Source organism: Leptonychotes weddellii, chromosome X (assembly GCF_054177405.1).
Source record: "Leptonychotes weddellii isolate Sample4059 chromosome X, ASM5417740v2, whole genome shotgun sequence".
In the NCBI taxonomy this organism is placed as follows: domain Eukaryota; kingdom Metazoa; phylum Chordata; class Mammalia; order Carnivora; family Phocidae; genus Leptonychotes; species Leptonychotes weddellii.
In genome coordinates this window covers 96171049-96190180 of record NC_138385.1, presented here as the reverse complement: position 1 = coordinate 96190180, position 19132 = coordinate 96171049, and the positions used below count along the sequence as shown (strand labels likewise).

General features: G+C 43.8%; 1 protein-coding gene across 5 annotated transcripts in view; it reads right to left on the bottom strand.

Annotated features, from left to right (window-relative positions):
* Positions 1-19132, bottom strand: part of PIR (pirin) — a 102035-nt gene that overhangs the window by 71051 nt on the left and 11852 nt on the right. For 4 of the 5 annotated variants that reach the window (XR_014141394.1, XM_081809145.1, XM_081809144.1 and 1 more), the window contains exons 3-4: positions 18095-18187; positions 276-359 (exon numbers count right to left, since the gene is read on the bottom strand). Coding sequence is in view for 4 of the 5 variants with exons in the window: in XM_081809145.1 (XP_081665271.1) it covers positions 276-359; positions 18095-18187 (177 nt within the window). In the remaining variant the exon portion in view is untranslated. The remainder of the gene's footprint in view (positions 1-275; positions 360-18094; positions 18188-19132) is intronic. The other variant, XM_081809146.1, reaches the window with a different exon arrangement.

Genomic DNA, 19132 nt, shown 5'->3' with positions numbered 1-19132 from the left:
AAGTTAAGACCATCATCCTTGATTATGCTTTTGAGAAATGTAAGAGAAAGACTAGTTGGGAACTAAAAAGCGACTGAGGGGGTCAAGGAAAGCTTGAGTGAATACAAGAAACCAGTGCAGGTTTCTAGGCTGAATGGAAGGATCCACAAAAAGGAAGAGGTCAAAAGTTTAAGAGAGAGAAGGAGGAAAGTGTGAATGTACTGGAACTGGGTGAGAGCAAGCATGCACACCCAAAGGCTATTAAACCATCAGCAATTGCTTGTCTTCGGCCATACCTGCAGGTCTCCTGGGTTCATCTGACCAACATGTCCACAGAAGTCTTCATGGGCCATGCTGCCGCCCTCCAGGAGGTAAGATACCTTTGACAAAACAAGCAGAAGAAAAAGTTGGTGTTTGGCAGCTATGAAGAACTGTTCACTTCTTCCACAGAAAATGTGCTGAGGAAAGTGTCAGGGGTGACCAGGACAGTAGCACAAACTGAGAGAATGAATCTCTAGTGAAAGGACCATGCTAGTCCATACAATGTCTCTGAGAGAATTCCAAACAGGAGCCCCCTCTTCCATGTAGATGCAGCCCTGAGCATGCCAGAGCTCACAGCCAGGTGACAGAAGCCCCCACTCGTCCCCTCAGCCTACCATGATGGGTCCTAGAGCTCAGGGTGAAAGAGGAGGCTCCCTTTGAAACAGCTGGGCCATGTTACCAAGGCCATGTTCAGCCAGGTGTGTGGGACGACAGATTTCAGGTCTCCACACCTTCCCCTAAAAGCTGACTTGAGAAATCCAAAGGCAATGTATTTCCAACACCAGGCATACAAACTCACTTAGGTGCTCGATAAACCCAAGTGAAACATCAAATGAATTCATATAAATTAAAGCCAACTTTTCCAGGGGCATGTCCATACTAAATCTAAGAATGGAAAGAAATTCTGTGCTGTCCGAGAGAGTAGCCACTAGCCGCGTGTAGCTATTTAAGTTTAATTAAAGTGGAACAAAATTAAAAATTCAACCCCTCAGTTACACTAGCCACATTTCAAGTGACAAACCCCTGGTTCTCCCCTTCCTTTTAGGTAATCAGCCTGCCCACAGAAAGCCAGTCCGTCTGGGAGGGGCCAGCCCCCATGGCCGTGGCCTTCACAGGTCCAGCACAGCCGGTGAAATCTGAATAAAGTCTGCCTAAGTTTCGCCCACATACGGTATTTGGAAGCTCAGCTACATGCAGATAGAAGTCACATTCTCCAATATCAGCTTCATCAGAAATAAGGTATTTTTTCGTGTCTGCCATCTTTCTTACTCTTTCATCTTCTCAACTGGCTCAGAATTCATGCTGGGAAAACAGGCCATCATTTACTCTGCCTTCTCATACCCCAACCGTAGGACAATTAAAGACCTGCCTACTGTCAAGCTGTTGAAATCTTATATTGTAGCCTTATACTAAACCACCTTCTTCCTGAGCCAACTTTATTGGATGCCAGTTCCTGAAACCAAAGACTTATATAGAGCATTTATGGCAGGAGAAATCAGGGCTGGCTGACATGAGGACCCTCCATGTGTCATCCTGCCAAACAATGACACTGAGGTACACTCTGTACAGAATGGTCTCAGCAGCAACCTTTATCCCAGCAGGTGACAGGCAGACAGCTATGGAAATTGGAGGCTCTAGGTTGGGATGGTTAATTTCCTGTGTCAACTTGACTGAGATACACGGTAAAATGGAACTTGCTATACTAATGGCAAGGATGCATTTTCCGATAAACGGTATTGGAACACAACTGGCCGACCGTATGAGTAAAGAGAGTAAGCCCCCACTATATACGGAAACGTGTTCCAAATGCATAGAAGATTTAAACGTTAAAAACACACTTCTGAGATCTAAATCTATGGAGACAACAAGAATACAAAATGTCAGCACAAACCTATCTTTGCGGTGTCTATTATGATAGCAAAAAGACAGGAACAATCCGGATGATGGGTCTACTAGGGTACACTCACCTAATTATGGTACAGCCATACAAGAAAATATTACGCACCTGTTAAAAAGTGACGTAGATCTCGATTCACTGACACGGAAAAATGAAATACTATTTAATCAAAAAAAGCAGGTTACTGAACAGCAATTTTATTTAAAGAGGTCACATACAGTGATGAGTTTAAATGGGTTCATTTTAAAAGATTGTATCTTGTCATGTTACGGTGTGCGTGGAGATGCCCGGACGGACACACCAAAATGTGGACAGTGGTCTTCTCTAGAGGGTGGAATTGCAAGTACATTTTATTATATCCTCTTTCCGCTTTTCTGATAGTTTGGGTCTTCTGCAAGGAGTAGTTTACTTTTTTACAACGGAAACAACTTTTGTATCTTGCGAAAATAAAAAGATGCTACCACTAATCAGCGAATGAAAAGAAGTGATATGCTTTACTCTGCAGAGATGCTGGTGAATATTTGTTCCCTCTTTAGGTGAACAGGGACTGGCCAGGAAGGCTGTGAGACAGAAGGGAAAATACAAAGAATTGGAAGCATAGCGCCATACTATGTGAGAGGACAAAAGTAGTTAGCTCTGACTTTAAGACGTTGCTAGACAGAAAAAACCTAGAATTAGTATAGAGGCCAAAATAGGAATGAAGCACTTAGGACCTCATGCAAAGCTTAAAAATGGAAGAGGACAAATAAAAAGCTTCCAAATCTCAAACAACCAGTCAAACTAGAAGGAGCAGTGTCTAGAATTGCTTTCCTTTTCCTGTTACGCATGCATTTTTAATTAAAATAACTGCATAATAAAGGCAATTTTCATTCTGTTTGGGCTGAAGCTTTGGGTTCTAAAAGGAGTCTCTTTCAAATCGTATTCCTTCCATCCCCAAAGTTTTTTCAATTACCCAAGCCTAGGGACTTTCAAGTTGTTAATCATCTAAAAATATGTCAACTTGAAAAAGTAAATTGTGGTGAGCATGACTCATTTAAAGATGAAAATTTACGCAGACACCAAAAGAGGTTTGCGTGCGTGTGTGTGTGTGTTGCAAGTTTTATTTTAGAAAGCAATGTCAACGCTGTTTCTAAAAGACAGAAGATAGTTATCTCCACTTTTCCTCTACTTTCTCAGTGTGGATGTCCTCTTTTCTCTGGTAATACAAGAGTAAACACCATCCTAAATACTATAAAATCTGAATTAGAGAAGTCTGGTCAATGAAGCTTTACAGAGTTCATAATGCCTGCCTTTTACTACTTAAAGCAAAAACCCCATACTTTTAGCCATTGGGAGGGAAAAAGATCAGAAACCAATGACCCCTTATTTATGACTTTTATTTTATTTATTTATTTTTCTCAAGTGCTATAAATGCTACACTGAGACTTTAAGTATAAATTAATGCCTGCAGCGAATTTTTTTTTTTTTTAAACCCAAGCAGTACTCTGAGTTGACACAATCCAGATGATTTTTCAGGACATTACATAATCTCAAACACCTGGAGAATGGCCGTGGGTGGTTGACTGAACTGGGAGTGTTATGTTTAAACTCAAGAGTTGCGTGTGTCTCATTAAGAAATCTGTAATCTGAAACAGGTGTTTTCTTAAAGGACTTGCCATGCGCCCTGATCCTGCTCAGTCCTTTCCCCTTCTTAGTCCTAAACGTTCCATGCATCTTCACGAAAACACTTTGGCTTCCTTGTCAGTTCTTACTTCTTGTTACGTTCATATATTCGGGAGGAGAGAGACACAACACCAAAACAGGAACAAAAGAAAAGTGGCACTTGCGATGTGAAATTTAAGAGCTATCAATTAATTCTGAAGAATGACAGCACAAGACAAAGTAAAGTTTGTTGTTTCTTTCTGGCTGGTATTTAGAAGGACAAGTGTGATGATCTCATTCAATGTTTCTCAATGCAAGACTTTTTCTTTAAAGCAAAACGTTTATATTATAGATAAAACTATGTTTACTTTTAATTTCCACGGGCCCCAAATGGTGGCTTTTTTTTTTTTCTATTGGTAGCTGAGTAAGGAAAAAGAGAAAAACAAAACAAAAACATGGGTTGAGCCCGTGGCTGTTGAGAGAAGCCAGCGAGGAACATATTGCATAATAGAAGCGGCTAGCAGGTCTTCGAGGATAGAAAGGTAATGTTCGAATCCATACAATTAAGGACCCACGTTATTTGCAAAAATGTTTTAATTACTTGGGCAATCACTGAGACATCTGGAATATTACCCCACTGAATAAGCTCATCCAATCCCAACCCCACATAAACACCTTCACAAGGGCCAAAAGGCGGTTTTCACACAAAAGGAAAAGATAACCAGCACCATTTAGGTATTCAGCCAAATATTTTAAAGCTCTACTGGGTCCTGCCTTGTCATTTCCTGTCCCAACCCTGCCCCGGGGCCAATGCTGTAGGGACTCCCACCGCACTGCCCCCTGCTGGCGGGCCCCAGTCTTGGCGAACCACTCAGGCTCTGGGGCCCCCGTTGGAATCTCAGGTTGGCCATTTACCAGGTGTGAAAGGTGGAGCCAAGTCCTTTAACTTCTTGGAGGCTCGGTTTCTTCGTGTACAGCCGGACCTAGGAGAGGAGCTCACCAAGCGTGGTGAGTACTAAATCAAAGTGCCAGCACGTAAGTGTTCAGTAAGTTCTGGAACCAGCACACGTGCCACACTCCTGCGAGCACAGATCCTATTCGTGGGTCTTCCCTCATGCTTCCTGGAAAGTAGTTCTCCTGATATTCTCACCGCTCACTTCCTCACTTCATTCTGGCCTCTGTTCACACATCGTCACTGCCTGAGAGGACACCCCCCAACCAGCCCGTCACATTGGTCCGTCTCTTCTTTATCCTCCTGTGCTGACTTGTTTCTTCTTCCTCGATTTTTCCCAAAGGGACACTATACCATACAATTATTTGGTTATTCATTGTCTGTCTTCCCTAAGAAAGCATAACCTCCCTGAAGGTTCCAGCCCAGTGCTGGCACTAAAGAAAGATCTTCAGAACGAATGAATGGATAGCAGCATCTCGTATCTGCATGGCATTTCAGCATGGACAAAGCCCTGGATTCTGAGAATGTATTATCCACATATCAGTGTTGAAAACAGCGCGGCTTAGTGTGCTTTTAAGTTCACGCCATTAATAAGAGCAGAGCAAGGACTTAAATTAACATTTTGTCTCTGAAAATAAAACCATTTCACCCTCCCATGCCGCCTCGCAATCTTGGCAGCCCCGCATATGCTATGAGATCTGATGGGAGTTGCAAAATCAGCCAGGACTAGGGCGCCTGGGTCATTCAGTCGGTTGTGTATCTTGATTTCAGCTCAGGTCATGATCTCAGGGCCGTGAGATCAAGTCCCACGTCGGGCTCCCTGCTGGCTGCGGAGCCTACTTAAGATTCTCTCTCTCCTTCTGCCTCTGCCCCTCTCCCCTGTTCATTCTCTCTCTGATGAGAGAGAGAGAGAGAGAACGAACCAGCCAGGGCTGCCAAGTGCAAGGGCTTTAGGCGAACTGGCCACCTCTGGCAAAGAAAGGTCCTTGTGCTGTTGTATGCAAAGCTGAAAACAGGCCTCAGGAGTCCTGGGTGAGGTGGAGAAGAGGAGGATGGAGGGACAGGCAACCACAGGTTCCTGAGAGGAGGCACTCCCAGGATCCTTCCTTGGTGTGGACATGAAGAGCCCAACAATGTCTAACTACAGAGAAAAGAACAACTGACTTTATTTAGGCAATTTTCCTTTTATATTTTTCTGTTGCTCCCATTCGCAAATGTCTCCCAAACCTACCCATTCTCCTTTCCCTAGGAGTAAAATATCTGGCATCCACATCAAGGTTCGATAACAATTACATTCCTGAATCCAACTACGCAGGTGAGCTGAATCACGGACTCCCTCAGAACCTTCCAGGTGCTTCTAGAACCCTGGGGCGAGGCCAGGAATGCCCTTTCTCTTCAAACCCCACTCAGGATTCAACCTTTTGTGGAATCTCTTCAGACAAACTACCGCTGGCTCCTCGTGTAATCATCAGGCTGACAGCACCTACATCTCTTAAAAGTGCGGTCAAGGTGTTCACGCACATTGTGTTATCATTCCTGTGTTATACTGAAGGGGCCGCAAGGGTATGGTTTGCCTACTTCTATGATGACCCGAATTTCCCACATGCAAAAAAAGTGTTGTGTCTGCAGCCAGGGTGAGCAAGTGGATGGTTGGAAGTATTGTTGCTGAAGAGTGCCCTCTGCTGATCCTAACAGTGTGTGCTCGCTGTTTTTGTCCCATCGGACCTCACGCAAAGAGGGCTAGGCCTCACGAATAGAGCCGCTGATAACTAAGCATGTCTTCTAGCACGTGCGTAGGGTCTCTGCTTCAAGACCGTGTGGGGGTGGCAGGTTACCATCTGGACGTCAAGGGACCAGCTCTGTTGTGGTGTAGAGGGAAGGTTTTCTGCCCCCACAGTCTCTAGTTAAAAGCTGTCAAGGCAGACACCTAAGAATGAATGAAGGTTTGGGGCTCACAGGGCTCTTACCGAGATGAGTTTAAGGGATTTCCCTCTTGTTTTAATATTCTGTTAAGATTTCATTTTAATATTTAATTTCATTAAGTAGCTGACATCTTTAGATGGGTGCATTATTCTTACTCTCTGATTCAATTCATTGTAAGGATTTAACTTGTCAAACTTTTGGCCAGTGTGTTCATTGTGCTTGATGTTACTGGGTCACACTTCTCAGGTTTTGGACTTCAAGAAGCAATAAAAACAACAACAAAAAACAACCCCCCAAACAAACAAACAGAAAGAAGCCATGAAAACATTTTATAATAAGGGGGCCTGATAGAAGGATGTCAATTTTTTATCTTTTGCCTTTTTTAATAAACTTTAGGGTAATTTTAAATCTCTTTCTTTTTTTCCCCTCTTTGCAGCTTGCACAGGGGAAATGTCATCACAAACTCATAAACAGGAAGTTAGAAATCACCCAAAAGGAACACAATGATCATCCCTTCCCGACCTTCAGGGAGCCACCACTCTAGCAGGGGAAACTCGACTAAAATATGCAGATAAGAGAACTTAATACTAAAAAGAAATACAGGGGCGCCTGGCTGGCTCAGTCAGTGGAGCGTGCGACTCGATCTCGGGGCTGCAAGTTCAACCCCACGTTGGCTATAGAGATTACTTAAAAATAAAATCTTAAAAAAAAGAAAAAGTACAATTAGTCCCTGTGGAAACACAGGAAAAAAGATTAATTCTGATGAGCAAGAATCTGAAGGGATGGGGGAGTCATTCATGGAGGAGGCAGCCCCCCAGCTGGTCCTTAAAAGATTACACTACTTGAGGGGGGCGCCTGGGTGGCTCAGTCCGTGGAGCATCTGCCTTAGGCTCAGGTCGTGATCTTGGGGTCCTGGGATCGAGCCCTGCATGGGGCTCCCTGCTCGGCGGGGAGTCTGCTTCTCCCTCTCCCTCCTGCTCATGGGCTTGCACTCTCTCTCAAATAAATAAATAAATAATCTTTAAAAAAAAAATTGCACTACTGGGGAAAAGCTGGGGTGTATGGGGCAAAAAAGTACAGAGAAGGAGGAAAAGAATTTGTAGGCTGTAGTAAAAGGCCAGAAACAATTAAAGCATGGTTTTGTTAATTATCTTGTTATTACTAGGTCAGAAATGGTCTTGTGGCTGCAAGAAGTGAAATAACTATCCTTAAACATCCAGGCGGTGAACCAACCTCATCCATTTCCTCACTGAGGTTCAGAGAAGAGCATTACTTTGCACTTACAGACAGGAAGTTGGGATCCCTGAACCACAAAAGCACTGGGTCCCACAGTAAGTAACAGAGAGACTCTTGAGGTGTTGACAGCTGGGGATCCATGTCACAGGTCCAATCTCATTTCTAATGGTATTAACTTGACAATGTTTTGAGACAATATCAGATGTATAGAAGGGGAACTCTGTTCCAGAGGGAGTGGTAGCATGGAGAGTGGACAGGTGTGGGCCTGGGACCGGATGGGCCCCCCCACACCCCTACGTGGGCTGTGTGACCTTGACAAGTCACCACTTCTGAGCCTCTGTTTCCTCGTATGTAAAATGGGGGGGGGGGGAACAATTCCTACTTTTCAGCATTGTTGTGAAGCTTGGAGGTAACGTACAGAAGGCATGTGGACCTTCTCATAAAGCTGGTAGCTCATACTGCATGGCAAATTTCCTTCGGGTTTAGTCCCATATGGTCAGGCATTTCATTTTTTTTTTTAAGATTTTTATTTATTTATTTGACAGAGAGAGAGAGAGACAGGGAAAGAGGGAACACAAGCAGGGGGAGTGGGAGAGGGAGAAGCAGGCTTCCTGCTGAGCAGGGAGCCCGATGCAGGGCTCGATCCCAGGACCCTGAGATCATGACCCGAGCTGAAGGCAGATGCTTAATGACTGAGCCACCCAAGCGCCCCTCAGGCATTTCATTTTAAGAGAGTCTATTGATGGAGAATTCTGAAGCAGCTTGGCTAATAGTGTTGAAGATTTACAAGGAGTTTAGTTTTTTTTCTAAAAAATTTATTTATTTTGGGGGGGCAGAGGGAGAGGGAGAGAGTCATAAGCAGACTCCACACGGAGAGCGGAGCCCGACACAGGGCTCGATCTCACGACCCTGAGATCATGACCTGAGCTGAAACCAAGAGTCGGACGCTTAACCGACGGAGCCACCCAGGCACCCCGGCAAGGAGCTTTGCATCACGTAATGATCTCTGTTCATTTACTCTGGACTTAATTTCAGTCTCACTTCAAAAGCGTTATTTAGCGACATGAAAGGAGGTTTAATGACTGGTTTACGGTCGTTATCACGTCCCGTCTTCCAGAAGTGTCTACTTAAGAACTCTAGGAACGTAGTCTCTCAGACATGAGTGGTTTCTGTTTGTAATTGTAATGGGTTGGGGGCGGGGCAGATGGGGAAAGCTGCTGGGAATTCATATGGATTGCTTTTGAAGAACATTTCAGTTCACTGCTACTTTCCCGCGTGTGACCCGTGCTTCTTGACATAGGCCGGGGTTGGATTCTCTGCTGTGGGAACAGGCCCCTGCACTGCAGGATGGTGGGCGGCATTCCTGGCCTCTCCTCACTAGATGGCAGTGGCTCCCTCCAGCTGGTATTAACCAGAAATGTCTCCAGAAACTGCCACACTGACCTCATGGAGGCAGGGTCACCCCTGGTTGAGAACCTGACACACACAGTCTCAAATCCCAACTTTTAGACTTAAGATGGCGCTAATTTAGAAGGACAGCATTAACTTGGGAGTGTCGGGATAGAAAACATTGGCCATCTGTTCGTAACTGGAGCTCAAGCACTGCTGTGAAGACCTTCCCCAATAACAGCCCAACCTATAGCTTTAATCCCACCCCAACCCTACACATCCAATTTTTTAAACATGTATCCCACAGAGCTTTTATTTTATTTATTTTTTTAAGTAAGCTCCATCTAGGCCCAACGTGGGGCTTGAACTCACAACCCTGAGATCAAGAGTCACATGCTCTTTGCCGCTCCCAGTGATTGTGCTCTCCTGCTCTCTCAATCTGTCAAATAAATAAAAATCTTAAAAAAAAAAAAAAAAGAGTCACATGCTCTACTGAGCCAGCCAGGCTCCCCCCACCCCCTACACATCCAATTTTAAGTCTGACTCCTTACTCACTATTTCTAGTGTATCCCCATACCATGCCCTCTACCTTTTCCTCCATTGTCCAGAGACTTGTATCTGATTCCTTAAGGTTGTACTAAATGGCCAATTCCCCCCGCCTTGAAACTCTCCCAGACCTTTCTGTGAGAAATGCTAGCTTCTCCCTCAGAATGTGAAACTTCATCAACGGGACTTCTCTTGCTCCTCCTTAAGTGTTTTCTGACAGTCTGGCAAACTAGAAGTCCTCTGCCCCCACCCCTTCTGAACTCACCTTCACGTGTGCGTGCACGCTTGCGCACACGCGCACACACACACACACGATTCTAATTTCCTTTTGGCCAAGGAAGTGTTAAAGAGGAGAATGTCATGCTTTTTAATCTGAGGCATTCCTTTACATTTTGTGGGACCCTCTAACGGCACACAAATGTCTCCTAAAGGAAGCTGCCCCTGGGTCACCCTCCCCATTACACACTGGCATACAGTATTAGCTTAACTGGTGGACTGGTTGATTTTATGTGGAGAGGGCAGACCCAAGTTGGAGGCCTGAGCACGAGTTCCCAGAGGGCCAGGGGGCATCAGGATCTTCACCAGCCACGAGAGCACTGTTGATCTTCAAATATGATATGTGAAGAGGGAATTCTGAAAATAGTGATATTTAAGTAACCAACACACGTGGCTCAAAACTGCAAAGGTACCACAAGAAAAAGAGGGTTAGAGTGAAAATGAACTCTTTCTCATCACTCATCACTCATCACTCAACCTTCCCTGGAAGGCACAGGCCCGGCTTCCTGGGTGTCCTCTCAGAGGTAATTTAGGCATACCCAAGAATCAAGGCCTAAGTGGGAATCCCCCAAATGTCCGTCAAGAGATGACTGAATAAACAAAATGTGGCAGATGCATACAGTAGATAATTATTCAGCCATAAAAAGGAATTAAGTTCTGACACATGTTACAACATGGATGAGCCTTGAAAACATTTGCCAAGCGAAAGAAACCAGACACAAGATGCCACATATCGTAGCATTCCTTTTATATGAAATGTTCAGAACAGGCAACCCCATAGAGACAGAAAGCATGGTTGCTACAGGCTAGGGGGTGTGGGGGTGGGGAGGGACTCTCGGTGAGTATGGGCTTTCTTTGGGGGTTGATGAAAATATTCTGGAATCAGTGGTGATAGTTGCACAATATTGTGAAAATACTAAAAACCGCTAAATATTTTCAAAAAGCCTCATGAGTATGTATCTGTATCTGTCATTAAGCGTTTATTTTCTAAGCGCCATCTTTTGGACTTGTAACGTGAATTTTTGAATTTTATTTTCTTTGCATTAATGTAGCACGTAGAAATAATCACTTATTAAAATAGCCCAGCTTGCCCATAATACCAATGATAATAAACCATTTTTTTTTAAAGATTTATTTATTTATTTGAGAGAGCGAGAATGAGAGAGAGTACATGAGAGGGGGGAGGGTCAGAGGGAGAAGCAGACTCCCCGCTGAGCAGGGAGCCCGATGTGGGGCTCGATCCCGGGACTCCAGGATCATGACCTGAGCCGAAGGCAGTCGCTTAACCAACTGAGCCACCCAGGCGCCCAATAAACCATTTTTTAAAAATAAAGGTAGGGGCTCCTGGGTGGCACAGTTGGGAGTCTGTTGAGTGTCTGACTCTTGATTTCGGCTCAGGTCATGATCTCGGGGTCGTGAGATCGAGCCCCGAGGTGGGCTCTGGGCTCAGCTCAAGACGAGTCTGCTTGGGATTCTCAATCTCCCTCGCCCTCTCCCCTTTCCCTGCCCCCCACCAAGCAGGCTTGCGAGCACACCCTCTCTCTCAAATAAATAAATAAGTCCTTAAAAAAATGCAATAAAAAAATTAAAAAGAATAAAGGTATAGTTTTTTGTTTTTTATATAAATCCTACACTATGCCACAATAATTCTGTCACTTTCCAACTATCATGGAGATTATTCTAGATTAGAATGGATCAAGCTGTGGCATTCTTCTTAATTACTATGTAGTATGTCATGTATATGTCCTTGTATGGACACATGTGTTTAAACCACTAGTTCTCATCTGGGGGCCATTGGGTGGCCCCACTCCCCCAAAGCAGGCAATATCTGGAGATATTTTTTGTTGTCACCACTGGAAGTGGGGGGAGCTGCAGGCCTCTAGTGAGTAGAGCCCGGGGATGCTGCTCAACACCCTACAATGTACAGGACAGCCCCCACAGCAGGTATCCTCTCAAAATATTACTAGGGCCCAGGTTGAGAAGCCCTGATTTAAGCAGCCCATGATCAAGGAAAATGTAAATTATTTCCAATATTTGCTTTTATAAATGATGTTGAATATGCCATCTTCCAAATATAGAACTTCCTTATATGTCATTTCCAGACACATAATGATTCCCCTATTATTTTGGACACTTACTTTGTTCCCCTTTTTTCCAACTTTTTAAAATTGGAATAAACATTTGTACAGTAAGCCTTTGTTCTTACTTTGGTTTTTTTTTTTCCAGAAAATTATTTAGACTTCTAGAAGTAGGATTACTGTGTTTAAAGGGGCATAACTTTTTCCTCTGAGATATACGGGGAGGGGATATTTCCTAGGAAGGGGATATTTCTCCTAGGAAGGGGATATTTCCCCCATTCTATCTGGTTATTGCTTTCATGCAATAAAGTGAGTGATCTTCGCAGAGTGATTTTATATCCAGCCACTTACTAAGAGGTTTTGGTTGATACGCTTAGCACAGAGAGAGGTGAAGGTGGCTTTCGCTTCCTTACTATAATCTGTTGAGCCTCAACTCCAAATCATGCCAAACACACACAGAAGCTAAAACCTACATGCGTGCACGGTAAGCACAGCTTCTGGACAAATCCTGTGCCCTCCATCCTCCTTCAATCAACATCACCACCCAAAGCTGGATGCGGCCATTGTAGGGTTTGCTTTTAGTACCGTATTACCTACAAATAAATAATTTTTCCTCCTCTCCGACAGCTGTGACTGAGTAGCTCCGAAGCTTCCAGAGCCTTATTAAATCGTAATGGTGCTGGTAGAGAGTCTTATCTCTTTTTTTCCTCAAATTAGCAGGATTAAGTCTAATATCTCAGTGTTAAGACACAACACGAGAAGTTCACTGAAGAGTCTTCATGATATTGAGAAAGTACCCTTCTTTCCCAGTTTTCCTAGAGTAAGTTTTTGTCTTTGCAAAATGGGTTTTGACTTTAATCAAGTTTTTTGTCCCCCCCAACCCCCAGCTTGGCTTCAACAATTGCTATGGCTTGGTTTTGAGAGTACACAGCAAGCTAGAAAAAACAGGCTGTGTGGGCTCAAGGTGTGAATCACCAGCACCCTTCCCTTCCTCACCAGGATATGGTCCAGGCATTGCATGCAAATGCCGCTGGCTGCCATCCAGCGAATAGGAGTGTGGCCTTTCCGATGGGCACACCCTTGCAAACAGGACCGGTCTGTTCTCCTGGGCAAAATCAAAAAGCCTGCTGAGGCTTGTAGGGAAAAACTTGAAAAAACACTCCCAAGCCCAGCTAAGAACATAAGCGACGAGGTCATCCTTAAATGTCCCTGAAGTATGATGGTTTCGTAAATGTCCCCACAGGGGAGTGACAGACCATGCCGCCTTCCCCGGGACTGAGGGGTTCCCGGGAGCATGGGACTTTCAGTGCTGGAACCAGGAAAGTCCTGAGGCTGTAATTTAAAGGATGATTTTGAAAGGCACAAAACACGTTTCTTCTCAGAACAGGTGAAAAATTCATCAATGGTGCACTGAACTTCAAGTGCTGCTTTTTCGAGCTAAACTAAACTTGGGCAGGGCATGGGTTTTTCAAATCATTATGTTTCTGATTGTTCATAGCCGCCCTAAGCAAATCAAGATATGATGCCTGACCAGAAATAGGTAACTACAAAATTATTCCACCCTTTACCACTCAGGCCTTTTGAAAACAGGGCTCCCCAGAGTCCTAACTCCCGGCAGGAAATACTGAATGCATTTTCCCCCCTTGTCTTGTGACCTCCAGCTGTGCCTCCTTTTCCAGCACATTCCTTCTCCCTCAATTGTCAGGCAAGTTTTGAACAGAAAAGCTATAGTCATCCAAACCATTAAGTTAAAAAGAAACGATTACCCGCTAACTCAGTAAAATCAGGTCCTGGCTCTTATCTTAGAGAATTACGGTATTTCTGGTTTCGAAGATTATCTAGATGGGCGCTTCTCCAGTCTTACTGCAACTCGAGGATGTTGATGAAATGCAGAATGTGCATCCGCAGATCAGAGGGGGAGCCTGAGGTCCCAGTTTCACAGTTCACACTCAAGGTAATAAGAATTTTGTAGGATGATATTCTCCACGTTTCTTTGATCACATATCACTATTAGTTTAAGAAGTGAGCATGCACTCCTAATGTATATATCTATTTATATTTTATATTCATGTGTTAGTACAACAGAATTGCACTTTTATTTTAAAAAGTTAATGTCCGTCAGCACGGCACTGACTCACGTAGCTCCCAGCCTGTTTTGAGGACCACTGATCCTGAAAATGCACCCATTACGTCAACATTCAGGGAATGCTTGTATTTCTGCAGGCATAAGAAAAGAGAGAAGAGAGAGAGAAACCGCGTGAGCAAGCACAGAGGGACAGTGAGAGGGAGAAGCAGACTCCCCAGTGAGCAGGGAGCCCGATGCGGGCCTTGATTCCAGGACCCTGAGATCATGACCTGAGCCGAAGGCAGACGCTTTACCCACTGAGCCTCCCAGGCGCCCCCTAGCTCCCTTCTTTATACTAATTAGCCTTTTCAAACTTTATACCAAGCCTGTAGAAAATGAGCCAGGAGGAGTTGATGAGAGCCTACAAGTAGGCCCTGTTTTGAACTGCAGACTTTTAACATTCACATTAAGAGACAGAGGAGCCCTCGGCTTACCTACACGCCTGGGAAAAACGGATACAGTTGATTCTAGTTTTTCCCGGTAGTTCTATAAAGTTGCCATGATCATCAGATTCATGAACACCGAACCAAAGCTCTTGGGGAAATACAGGGTCTGGTCCCCTGGAGCCTCTAACCACAGCATTTTCATCAACCAATCAATATATAACCTTGTTTTATGTGTGTTTCTGTTTAAAGATACCTCATTTTAAAGGTATCTTTACCTTGACTCATTAGGTCAAGGTAATGACTCATTAACACTGAACTCAGCAAGCAGCCCTCTATCTCAACCCTGAACAGAACTATCTAACACACCTCCTTTCTCCAAAAGGCACAACACTGCCTTCTTGCACTTAGAACGCTAGACAGCACTCCAGCACTATGCTTGGGAACTATTCTAAACAGTGAACTCACCAACAAAAAGCACAGAAGTGTGGAAGATGTGGCACTGAGTAGACCGCAAGGACACCTGTTTACAGTCGGAGCTGAAACGAGAAGGCAGCGTGGCCTTGTCCGCCCTCAGCTGGGAAGGCGCACACTGACCGGCTCTGCACTCGCCCACCTAAGACAGTACCTGAATCCACACATAATGAGTATTGACTGTAATTATAACTTCGGTTTTAAGGAAGGAAAATTCTTACTCAAAAGTCAAGGGCCAAACACCAGTATGCTACAGCTGAACTCCTTCACGGTTTAAAGTTGAGCACCTTACAATGTATAAATTGCAGTTTATAAAGGCAATTAAGTTTCCTTTTCCGTAATGGAAAAGAAAGCAATGTATGCCATCATTCGTTTTATTTAATATATTCATCATCGTTAGCAAAAACTCTTCCTTGGGCGCCTGGGTGGCTCAGTTGGTTAAGCAACTGCCTTCGGCTCAGGTCATGATCCTGGAGTCCCCGGATCGAGTCCCGCATCGGGCTCCCTGCTCAGCGGGGAGTCTGCTTCTCCCTCTGACCCTCCCCCCCTCATGTGCTCGCTCTCTCTCTCTCTCTCAAATAAATAAATAAAATCTTTAAAAAAAAAAACAACTCTTCCTTATCCAATTAAATTCAGCCGGGAGTTACTGAGTATCTCCACCTGCAGAACATGGAGAGGTGTGGGATTATCTCAGCTGAAGCAATTTATAGTCCTCTGGACTATGGGAGGGGAGGTTGAGGCAATTCCTAACCCTAATCCCTGACAGAATATGATCAAGGCCACCGTAAATGTCTCATGTGCATGAGACTAGTAAAAACAGAATGCTATGGGGACCCAACGAAGGAGAAAGTGCACCCTCTTGAGATTGTCCTATGACACTTGATGGAGACAATGACATCTAAAAAGACTTTGAGGGGTTAGTACGATGGTAACGGAGCTGTGTGAGGAAGCGGCGAGAATGTCCTGATACCAGAAGCAGAGGAGCACTGTGGGGAGACGTGTTCTGGGAACCGAGTCAGAATCCAGCATGGCTGTAGGGTAAGTGAAAGGAATGGTCTCCATTACTGTTGTAAGGCAAGACACAATGCCCCCAGAGTGCTAACAGACAAGAGAACTGGAAGGCCAATGGCTATGTGAGAAAGGGAGACCGGTCCAACTACCTTGATCCTTCATATTATTTCCAGAAGCTTCTTGGTTTACTCAACATTTACACTGCAGTGGTTAACTCTTTACTGGTCCATCTTTCACCTCCTTAACCAGATTATGAATTGGAAGCAAGTGCCAAGCCTCCTTCTTCCTTAGGCTCCCTCCCTCCGCCAACACACACACACACACCCCGAACCTACAAAAGATCGCCTGACACCAATATCTTCATGTCGCCAGTCTTTAGTAAATATTTATTCATTCAATAATTGGCTTGACAAACACACTGAGCCCTGCTCTGTTTCCTAATACAGGTTCTTCCCACGGAGCAGATGGCTACATTTTCTCATTAACTGTCCCTGCGTTTTCCCAGAATAGAGGTACATGTGGAGAATGAGAATCTTTTAAAGTGCCACAGTATTGCATTATACATTTTTATCTCCTTATCTAAAACTGAAAATAAGTGTTCAGCACAATCGCTACAAATCTTACAGTTAAATTTATAAATGTAGGGCGCCTGGGTGGCTCAGTTGGTTAAGCGACTGCCTTCGGCTCAGGTCATGATCCTGGAGTCCCGGGATCGAGTCCCACATCAGGCTCCCTGCTGAGTGGGGAGTCTGCTTCTCCCTGACCCTTCCCCCTCTCATGCTCTCTCTCTCTCATTCTCTCTCTCAAATCAATAAATAAAATCTTTAAAAAAAAATTTTATAAATGTATTGGTATGACCTTAAAAATCCTAATTTTTAGTCTGTGTTCTATTTCAGCCCTTGAGTCTCTAATTCCTGAGAACTGACTTTAAATTACTAATAGTGTTCTTTGGATTGTCTTTGGAGTTTAAAATATTACATGAGATTAAACATTTCTGAATATTCTTGAAGAAAAACTAGTTTTCTACATAAAATTATTTAAATTACATCTTAAATTGTTTCTTCTCTCAGAAATTATTTTAGGGGCACCTGGGTGGCTCAGTCGTTGGGCGTCTGCCTTCGGCTCAGGTCATGATCCCGGGGTCCTGGGATCGAGCCCCGCATCGGGCTCTCTGCTCTGCGGGAAGCCTGCTTCTCCCTCTCCCACTCCCCCTGCTTGTGTTCCCTCTTTCTGTGTTCCTCTCTGTCAAATAAATAAAATCTTTAAAAATAAATAAATAAACTTGACTTTAAAAAAAAAAAAGAAATTATTTTAATTACATAAATATTTTAAGAAGCCCACTCTTTTTTTATTTATTCTTTTTAGAGGTGGGGGAGGGGCAGAAGGAGAGGGAGAAAGTGAATCCCAGGCAGACTCCATGCCAGCGCATGAGCCCCACATGGGGTTCCATCCCACAACCCTGAGATCATGACCTGAGCCGAAATCAAGAGTCCAATGCCCAACTGACAGAGCCACCCAGGTGGCCCAGAAGCCAATTCTTGTTCTTTACTAACTGCTCAAATAAAAATGTCTCCAGTGGCACAAATTCAAAGAATATTAAAAACAGTAAATATTTAAATTTGAATATACTTCATGTAAAGTATGCGGCTTGCCATAGTAGCTAGTCTATAACTAAGAACTTATACATTAATTTAACTATCATTCACTGTTTCTAACTTTGAGTTTTCTATTAGAAGTGATTACTACGGGCACCTGGCTGGCTCAGTCGGAAGACTATGCGACTCTTGATCTCGGGGTCGTGAGTTTGAGCCCTATATTGGGTGTAGAGATTACTTAAATAAATAAATATTTAAAAAAAGAAGTGAGTATTAAATTTTGAGGCGCCTGGGTAGCACAGTCGGTTGAGCGTCCAACTCTTGGTTTTGGCTCAGGTTGTGATCTCAGGGTCATGAGATGGAGCCCCGAGACAGCTCCGTGCTCAGCTCAGAGTCTGGTTGAGAGTTTCTCTCCCTCTGCACCCCCCCACTTGTGCACGCTCTCTCTCAAATAGATAAATCTTTACCAAAAAAAGAAATGATTACTAGATGTAATAACAGGCAAATTCAAAAATACTCACTTCTGCAGTCAAATTATTTTACTTACTGTCTCAAAACCTCGATGTGGGTGATCAGGAAATCCACCTGGTCTACCTCCTTTAAATTCATCAAACAGTAAAAATGGATCCAGATTTTTTAACTGAAATAAAAATTAAATCCAGCAGATTAGACATGCCTTTTAAACCACACTATAGCAGCTAATATTCATGGACAGATCTAGCAAAACTCACTGAAAACGACATAGCTAATGAGAAACTTTTGCAGTGCAAATTACTTTCAGGAAAGAACTACTTACACACACACACCGGCTAAGTTAAAGAGCTGATTTTATAAGAAGTACAAAGAGAGGAAAAACATTTCATGATCATCTAAGATCTGAACGGTTAAGCACAAACAAGATACTGTCTATCCTGAACAGATGCAAAAAATCAGTGATTGCATTATCATAAACGTTCTGGAGGAAGACAATTTAACACATATGTTAGACTACTCCATCTGGGCAAAGATACACATGAAATTACGATGGGAGATGGGCTGAGGATAGAGGCCGAATCTTAGAGGAGTTGGGGTTTTATCCTGAAGGTGACGGGTTTTAATCAGAGGTTAAGAAGATCAGATTTAGAAAGATCACTCAGCATTCAAGTGGGAAGATGGTTGGGAGAAGGAAGAGACAGGAGACAAAGAGTATTCAGAAGGCACTTTCACTAGTCCAGGCAAAAACACAGGTCCACTTAGGCAACAGCAGTAGAGATGGAGAATGAGAAACAGGAAGAGCACTGGATGCCCCCCAGATCTCTAGCTGTGGTGCCTAGGAAGATGGGAGCAGCATCCAGAAGCACAAGGAATCTAACAGAAGCCGCAGCCCTGAAATAGCTATTTTAGGTAGTCATTTTAGGTCACGCTGACTTCGAGATATCTACATAAATGTTATCTGTTATCTGTTTTAACTATGTATCGTTAGTGTCCAGTATATTGTACAAGAAGTCGAAGGCAACTGAAGATAAATCTCGAGCTCAAATGAGAGGCAGAAACAGATCAGGCAGTCATCAGCGTGTCTTGGTTATTCTCGGCCATTTGTTATTCT